Raw genomic sequence first — 9,669 nt, 5'->3', positions numbered from 1 at the left:
CAATATAATGAGTGAGTCGCCGCGCGAGTATCACAGCACTGAGCACTGACTGCAGGAGTGATGAGAGCTGAGGTAATCGCGACTACACTCGCGGCATACATTCACAACGCGTGTTCAGTCTGGCGCGTTTCAGTTCATGCCTTTACAAGCTTAACTTTCATAGAAATTAATTTGAGAAGTTAAAAGACTTACATTGCACACCATAGCTCCGTTTAAATGAGTGCCTGTAGCTTCCAGCTGAGTGTAATCTCCCATCCCCCATGCGCGAGTTCAAAACATGCGGAAATAGCTCCCTCTGCTGGCTGTAGTCTTTAGCATTTGGGCAAACATTCCTCCTATGATGCAAAAATCGTCAATTTGCATCATAGGAGGAATTTTTCCAGAAATAAAATGCATAAATCTCTTGTCTCAGGGAGATATGAGGGGGGAAAGCACAATAATTTGAATATACTCCAGGGTTTCTACTGATACAAAGCCATATGCTAATCGCTGAAGTAACCCTTTAACAGTGATGCACAATATCAGATCGAGGCCCTTTCTTCTTCTTTAGTACTAATGTTGTTAGATAAATGTACTAGGCTACTGTTATGTGTACTATATGTAAATATTCATTTACATTCACTCGCAAATTTGCCGATTAATGTTTCTGTCTGTGTGTGTCCCCACGCTATAATGTTGCAGTTCTTGCAGCATTAAATCAGAGAAAACAATTCTAGTGAAAAAGTACACAGAGATTCATGAGTGCACATGCAGAGTGCACAAAATGTGAGCGCACACGCAATTTCTGTGAGTCCAGTTTTGTGCGAGAGAATGGATTGAGATTCCGCTTGTAAGCAGAGATTCGTTGCTTGTAAACTTGATGTGCTCTCATGGTGCAATATTAATACTACATTAATGAGGATGTTGATGATTTATTTTTATGTAAGTATTGTCTGCAAGCAGAAGTTCAGGATGGAACCCCATCCCCAATCTAAGTGCCTTGCCAACATGGCTCAGGCATTTTATGTTTATGTGATACCAAATGATTTCTGTATTTAAGGCAAAGACTGAGGGGAAAAATGAGAATACAGGGAACCTATGAGTCATTAAAAAAGAATTACCAAATAGTTCTCAAGGAGTTACTTAGAACCTGGAACAGTATTCTAAAATGAAAACATAGCCTAATGAACCCATTCATAATTAATGAAGAATTACCAAATAGTTCTCAAGGAGTTACTTAGAACCTGGAACAGTATTCTAAAGTGAAAACAAACCCATTCATAATTAATGAAGAATTACCAAATAGTTCTCAAGGAGTTACTTAGAACCTGGAACAGTATTCTAAAGTGAAAACATAAGGAACCCATTCATAATTAATGAAGAATTACCAAATAGTTAATAGTTAAATAATTAAGCCTTACTACCATTAATACAGTACTAATAAGGAAATTTGACCCTCTATTCTAAAGTGAAATTTTATCCTCAATTATGGTAGTAATTTCTATAAGTTAATAAGCAGCTTCTACAGCCACAAAACATATTTTTTGTCTATTTGGATAAATGGTGAAAGGTACAACATGAACGTATTGGCAACATTTAAACAAAGGTGTTTTTACCTCAAAATACATAAAATATATTTTATATCATATAAAAATTTCCTTTTACCATTTTATAGATACATGTTACTTCCCTAAACACAAACATAATTTTACAGAGACTAAAAATGACAATACAACTTAATGGGTTAATGGGCAATATAGCATTACAATTATATTTTGAGCCCCAAATCTCACTCAAACCTCTAAACCAACACATAACCATTTAAAAAAAAAAAATGAAAATATATAAAGAAAAACATAACTAACAAAGTGTAATCACAATCATTTCTTTATTGTGAATGTCAAAAGCGGTACCAATAGTAGTCTGAGTGACGATTGTATTTCAGCCGCAGTCCTCTCTGGTGATATAGTTTTGTATGAGGTAACGTTACAGAGAATTTAAGTTATTTAATTTAATCTTAATCCCACTATTTGAAGGCGTGCGCGTTTCTCATTCACCACAGACTAAAAACTAAAACACGGCTTGACGCAATCTGTGACGAAGCAGGCGAGAGCCAATGAGCGTTTGATATCACTGCCGTAAAACGCAATGTTTGAATTCCCAAATGAGCGCGGAATTTGTTTACGGTCGCTGCTGAAGAGAAAGATGGAGCGCGGGATTTGTTTACGGTCGCTATTGAAGAAAAAGATGGAGAACGCTGGATAAAGAAGTTCCTCGTATGGATTCTAAAGATGTGGATTACACCGAACGAATTAAATTAGTGTCTTTTGTGAATTTATGTTGCGTTTTGGTGTACTTTCTAGTCATTGTGGCCCATGGCAAGCAAAATAAGTATTACATGATAAATCATGGTTAAATGATTACAGAAATCTTATTCATTTTAGGGTTTTAAGGTGTAGTTTGTTTAATGTAAATCCTTTGAACTGAGTGTGCAGCAGAATGTTTATTGCTTTTAATGTTTTACGTATTGGATTAATGTAGAACCACGCTTTATAAAAATATACATAACTGCTAAACAATAAGAACTTATCTTTAGAATAGAGGGTCAAATTGCCTTTATTAGTACTGTATTAATGGTAGTAAGGTTTAATTAGTGGCTTATTCTGGTTGGTAAACTTAAATATCATTCAATAAGTGTCATAATTAATGAGGATAAAACTTTCACTTTAGAATAGAGGGTCAAATTTCCTTATTAGTACTGTACCAATAGTTAGGCTTAATTATTTAACTATTAACTATTTGGTAATTCTTCATTAATTATGAATGGGTTCCTTATGTTTTCACTTTAGAATACTGTTCCAGGTTCTAAGTAACTCCTTGAGAACTATTTGGCAATTCTTCATTAATTATGAATGGGTTCCTTAGGCTATGTTTTCACTTTAGAATACTGTTCCAGGTTCTAAGTAACTCCTTGAGAACTATTTGGTAATTCTTCATTAATTATGAATGGGTTTGTTTTCACTTTAGAATACTGTTCCAGGTTCTAAGTAACTCCTTGAGAACTATTTGGTAATTCTTTTTTAATGACTCATAGGTTCCCTGTATTCTCATTTTTCCCCTCAGTCTTTGCCTTAAATACAGAAATCATTTGGTATCACATAAACATAAAATGCCTGAGCCATGTTGGCAAGGCACTTAGATTGGGGATGGGGTTCCGTCCTGAACTTCTGGTTGCAGACAATACTTACATAAAAATAAAAAAAATCATCAACATCCTCATTAATGTAGTATTAATATTGTACCACGAGAGCACATCAAGTTTACAAGCAAGGAATCTCTGCTTACAAGCGGAATCTCAATCCATTCTCTCGCACAACTGGACCCACAGAAAATGCGTGTGCGCTCACATTTTGTGCACTCTGCATGTGCACTCATGAATCTCTGTGTACTTTTTCACTAGAATAGTTTTCTCTGATTTAATGCTGCAAGAACTGCAACAGTATAGCGTGGGGACACACACAGACAGAAACATTAATCGGCACATTTGCGAGTGAATGTAAATGAATATTTACATATAGTGCACATAACAGTAGCCTAGTACATTTATCTAACAACATTAGTACTAAAGAAGAAGAAAGGGCCTCGATCTGATATTGTGCATCACTGTTAATTAGTAGTTACTTAATAGTAGTTCTTAAGGAGGCATGACTGAATTGAATAGTTACTGATTAACTAATTGATACTTAACACAATTAAAATATGCTATTACATATTGATTAGTTAACACGCATTCCTTAGTAGTTAATATTAGTGATTTGAGTGTTAATGAAGAATTATTCATTAGTACTGCAGTAACTCTTTATTAGTTATGCATTAAGAAAGAAACAGTATTCTAAAGTGTTACCAAATATCTATACAATATTGTACTACTGCTAACATGGTAGCTGACATCCTTACCAAGCCGATCACCAAGGTTAAGTTTAAGAACATCAAGAGGTATTTGTTAGAATAATGTGAACTTGCAGATGTGTTTATTTTATTTTTAAAAAGTTGAGATTACTGACAGTATACAAAATGTTTTTTTTAAAGTTTTTTTGTTTGCTACTATAGAATGCTATAAACATGTCTGAGTGGGAGTGTTAAGCATACTTGAATAAGTATAAGTGGCAAAGCCATGTTATATTCTACGCATTGACGTCATTGAAACGTGCGTGCCTTGTGTGCTGTGTATGTTGTGAGCATGCGTACAAGAAAAAAAGCAGTGCGCTGCTGTGAGTTCAACAGATGATGGTGGTCTCTGATTTTTCTCCCGTGAATAAGTTAATCATTTTGGTGACTGATACGCGATAGACTGCTGCTGAGATGTCTAACGCTACATTAACACTCAGGCATTTTCTGAACCCACTTTAAACACCAGCTGCACTCACCTTAGTAGTGCATCAGTATTTAAAACAAGGTCTTTGTAGCTTTTAATCCCTTTTTAAAATGGTATCACTCAAATGAAATTGAGTGTTCTCATTACAGCAGTCTTTAATAGTATAGTTTGTTTTGTACATGCAGTAATAAACTGACACTAAGACAAATCATTTTTTATTTTTTATTTATGACCAAATAAGGGTAAAGGGTGAAACGTCCCATATGCCTCGTTTCCTGCTTGTGTGCTTTATGAACCAAGTATTCCTCCACCTCAGTTAGATTGATACATTTTTGTCAGGATTTATAACATTTGGTTTAGAAGTTCAGGAGTCCTTTGGAGGGTGATGCATAACAGCTGGCTCCTCATCTGGTAGGGAAGGGCTTGTACCCAATGTATGCAGTCCAGAGTCTTCATCGTTGTTAGAGGGACGAGTTGTGAAGAGATCTTTCAAATCTGCAAGAAATTATTCCATGAACAAACATATGTAACACCATCAAATAAAGCTTCAAGAAACAAATACCATGCCAGTTGTGCCTTTTTGTACCTTCTTCTGGCAAGACTCTAGACTTCCACATGCCTTGATCAGACTCTTTTGCCTCGTTTTTCTCTTCATAGTCATCATAGTCTTTATCTTCACCATCATATCCATCATCTTCCTCCTCCAGCTTCTTGGAATCTGGTTCACTTTCCGTGATATTGGGTTGTTCAATGGATACCCATGAGGGTGGACTAGTGGCACCACCCACTTGGTCTGATGGAGATTTTATTTTAGGCTGCAGTTCAGTAGTTATAAGCATTTTAACAACCATAACCTACTACTTGAAGTTTTTCCAAATCATAACATATATACACATACATATAGATTGAGATTTTGTTTAATATAAAGTGCATTATAAATAAAATGTATTATTATTATTATTATATACACACATATATTAGGGCTGGGCAAGTTAACGCGCTATCGCCAATTATTTTATTGCGCATTAACGCAGTTATTTATTATTATATTGAAAGGCCATTGCTCACTGCCTCTGAATACACATACAGACAAACCATTGGTCACAGGAGAATATAGTGCTGTCTGTAGCCTAAGCCAAGGGCTTGGCATTCTTTGTCTGGGACAAATAAAATATAAAAATAACCAAAAATGCGAGAATTATCCAGATTTTTTGGTTGTTTTTATTATATTCAATGCAAACAGCAATTGAGGAGTGCATCTCTGCCTCTGGTACGTTAACAAGTCACGTTGAGGCTCGTGCTGCCTCTCTCTTTGTCAGAGATATGTGGAGAAATCAAAACAATTGACCCTTCGCTAAGCCCCGCCCCCCTTAGTTACTGTTGCTACGCCTGTCAAAATTTCACTTCTGGCACGTCTATTACAGTATGTATTAGCCAGAGATACGGATCTGAGCCACTCAAAAACCACACAGTTACTAAAACCTTATATAAACAGAAAGTCACTCTCTCAAACATGGTTTTATTATTATAATCAACAATCCTTATATGATGGTCTTAATTTGCACACATTTTGTCTAAAACTATAAACGATATATAAAATTAATAAATAAAGCCTTTTTATAGTCTATATATTGCATCATATGTAATAATTTGAATCAGTCAAAATCCTCATGTTTTTTCAGTTCCTTGAAGCAAACTTAGGTGTTTTTGTTAATCCTGTCTATATCTAACGTTAGTTGTGAATGAGGTCTCACACACTGCTTGATTCACGCCTGGCATTTCTTACATTCAGTTTTATGTTTGGGGAAGGACAAAAATTACACCCTGCATCCAAACATTTAGGATAGGCATCCAATTTGCACAATCCATACGCACAGGGGTCGCATCGGCATGTTTCCCTCACTCGAAAGCTTGACAGACCTTCCGCGACTAGTTACGGTTGCTAAGCCACGATTGGCCGGTGGCGGTTTTCGGGTGTGGCTTAGCAAAGGGTCAATTGAGCAGCAATATAAACGCACAGAAGAAAGAGTTTTGTAGTTGTTGATATTTATAATTTATGATATTGTTAATAACACAAGTCGACTTTGCAATCGTAAATTGTGTAGCATGAATGGTGTAGCCTATTTCAATAAACAAGTAGTCTAATTAATATTAAGTTACTTACATTTTAGATCCAAACAACCTTTTTTTGTTCCATTTCACCCATGATTTCACTGACGAAAATAATTTCAGAGGAAAGCAACAGCGCGGTGTTTTGATACTAAATGATTCAGCGTTTTGAATGAATCATTTGAATAAATGACTCAATGACTCACTTATGAAGACGATCACTTGCTGCCCCCTATTGGCGGTTATGTTTAAAAGTATGATTGCATGTTTTATTTAGAATATCAATCTTATAACAATTTAAACTGCAAAAAAATACAGCTGCAATAAATAATTTAATTTGATTGGTAACAACCTAGTGTTTTTACTATTATAACTGAATTCATTAATCAAATGTAAGAATTTAACAGGAAAAGATGCAAACATTTAAGAAGATTTAAAAAAAAATGGCCTTTATAAAATTAAATAACGCCTTGGGGTGAATATCACAAATATGCAGATTTAAGTAGGCCTATGTTAAAGCTGACAGAACACTGAGAATATTACTACAGAATCAATAGATATATACCACCAATTTAATTTAATTTGATTAACTTAATGTTTAAGTTGATATTTACACTAAATATTGTAACTGTTACTAACTTTTAACTGCTGTAAAAAGCACCTTATTTGTTTAAAGTGTTTGCAAACCATATGTTTTTACACTTTTGTTCATTTAGCAGCACTTTTGTATTAATTATTAATTATTGTATTTTGCACATACTGCGATTAATCACAGAGAATCATACGATTATTATTTAGTGCTGGGCAACGATTAAAATGTTTAATTATATATACATATATTTTTTATTTTTTTTATTTTTTTTATTTTATTTTTTACATTTAACCACTTGATTAAAGCTGCAGTCCATTACGCCTGTTTCACACGTACTCCATTTGCAGTTCGTATTTTTTCCGTACCCATGTTTAATGGATTACAGCTTTCATACTGCACGCGGATGCTTTCCGTCAGTCAGTTCCAGTCTGCAGCAGTGCACCACTCGTTTCCGTACAGAGTCTATTTTTTGCTGTGCTGCACTGCTGCATTAAAGTGACAAAACATTGTGCGCATTAAAATAAACGTGTACTAATGCAAAAATCTAGTAATTTCAACACGGATGCATATGATTTTAAATATACTCGTTTCAACACATGGCTTTTTTTCTTCCTCGGGTAAAGCAGGTAAACGACACCTTACCTGGCATTAAGGTTTAAAAAAATAAAATAAATTGCCATAATGGAGGAGGAAATAAATAAATTGGCACTCCTTTCATGGAGGTGGAAAACAAAAACGAAAGGTTTAAAAACAAAAGGAAATAGGTGAGCCGGCTGTTTTTGAATAGCCTATTGTACATTTCTAATTTAAAATGTTTGTGATTTTAGACTATCCTATATTTAAATGTTTTGCCACTTGTGTGCGCAAAGCACTAGGCTATATAAATATGAATGAATTGAATAAAACGTTTCGCTGTAGTACGTTAAAACCTGACTTCTATGAAAGAGTCAACAAAGAGAATTGCAATTCTGACGAGCCATGTTCAGTAAAAACTTTTGGATTTGAAATAAATTAATAAATGCTGTATTTGTGGTCTGCAACAGTGGATCAGTTGCGCAAACGCAGACGCAAACGCAAACGCAGCATATGTGATATGACAACAGGGTGTGCGGCACCACACTGCACACGCACCACAACACGTGCGAAACTGGCATTACTTTTGGCACTCAAATGGTTAAGGAACAAAACTGCACGAGTCTTGTGGAATAATTTTGTAGCAGGATCTACATCTCTATGTCCATGACAAGTAACAGGTACTGGGCTAGTCTGCAGTAGTACAGTCAAAACCAAAAATATCCTGAATCACTACAGTACACTTAATACATTTTTATATTCTGACTAAGACAAAAACACTGTTTGGAAATTGTATTTATGATGTACTTGATGATATACATTTTGTAAATTGAAAAAAAGTTACAGACTGCAGCTTTATGTACTTGTTATATATTATGGTAATGTTATAAAAATCCAGTGTCATCAGTTTGTCAACACAATTTACATTAATGACTTTGTGTGTGAACAATTTAAACTAATTGAAAATCACTTCAGAGACTTACATATGTCCTAGATAGTCATTGTTTTTGACCTAAGTAAAGAGATTGTATGGAGTTGTATACAAACCTATCTCAGCAGTGACACCATTCTTCCATAGGCTACTATGCGGCATTGGTTTCTTATCTTGACTGAGAGAAGGGAGAGAAGGAACACCCTCCTTCACTCTAGGAGGAGCCAGAAATCCAATTTTGCTTTTCTTTGCAAAGATGGCCAATGGACCCACCATTTTCTCCTGTTCCCATCCTATTGATACAGAGCAACATTTTTAAAAATGGTTAGTGCAAACATGTTTGTCCATCTCGGCTTTAAAATACAGTTTAAATGGCTCTTTAACAAATGGAGACAAATTATGATACCTGGGAGTGCTGAACTAATTTCCTCATCTTCCTCCTGTGGGAGAACCAAGTTCCTCCAAGAAAGAATAGGCTCACTTGATGTTAGCAAGGAACTAAAATGACTTTCAGAACTCTCTTGAATTCTGGGCTGGAATTTGTTGGGCTTTTGGGAAGAGTTCTGGTCTGGTCTGGGAGCTGGAGGTGGCCCAGATTGCAGTGTGGACTGGAAGGATGGTGCATACTCTTTTGTTCCTTGGCAGCTGTAACAAGCCCAGTCACCTCCATCTGCAGACTTCCAACTTGTTAAATAAAGGAGGGAGTTAAAAAACAACAACTTAAGGTTGGTTCCCCAAAGACAAAAAAAAAAAAATACACACACAAAATAAATAGTTATTTATAAAACTAATTTAAATAAATAGTTATATAAAAATTATTATAAAATACGATAGAAAATACAGTTTGCATGATAAGTTATGTAAAACTTTACTAGACAATAGACAAAAGGGAAAGAAAAAAATATTGAAGTAAGCAAAGCTTCACACCTTCCATCAATAAAGGAGCATGCTTTATGAAAGGGGTTAACTGCATCCATTACAGGGTAAACTTGAAGATTACAAGTGATGTACATCTGCACAAAATAAGAAGTGTTAATTTGAACTCAAATGGAACATGTATGAATGTGAATTTGTACAACAACCACTTTTTCCATCCATTATTAAAAAGGG

At 35.0% G+C, this 9,669-nt stretch overlaps 1 protein-coding gene across 1 annotated transcript in view; it reads right to left on the bottom strand.

The window, feature by feature from the left end:
* Positions 1–4,562: 4,562 nt before the first annotated feature.
* Positions 4,563–9,669, bottom strand: part of LOC137070642 (zona pellucida sperm-binding protein 3-like) — a 40,825-nt gene continuing 35,718 nt past the window's right edge. The window contains exons 6-10 of the mRNA XM_067437953.1: positions 9,487–9,572; positions 8,966–9,243; positions 8,676–8,852; positions 4,941–5,147; positions 4,563–4,849 (exon numbers count right to left, since the gene is read on the bottom strand). Of these exons, the coding sequence (XP_067294054.1) occupies positions 4,719–4,849; positions 4,941–5,147; positions 8,676–8,852; positions 8,966–9,243; positions 9,487–9,572 (879 nt within the window). The 3' untranslated portion in view covers positions 4,563–4,718. The remainder of the gene's footprint in view (positions 4,850–4,940; positions 5,148–8,675; positions 8,853–8,965; positions 9,244–9,486; positions 9,573–9,669) is intronic.

The sequence above is a fragment of the Pseudorasbora parva genome, chromosome 3 (genome assembly GCF_024679245.1).
Source record: "Pseudorasbora parva isolate DD20220531a chromosome 3, ASM2467924v1, whole genome shotgun sequence".
NCBI classification, from domain to species: Eukaryota; Metazoa; Chordata; class Actinopteri; order Cypriniformes; family Gobionidae; genus Pseudorasbora; species Pseudorasbora parva.
This window is presented reverse-complemented; position numbering and strand designations above follow the sequence as displayed.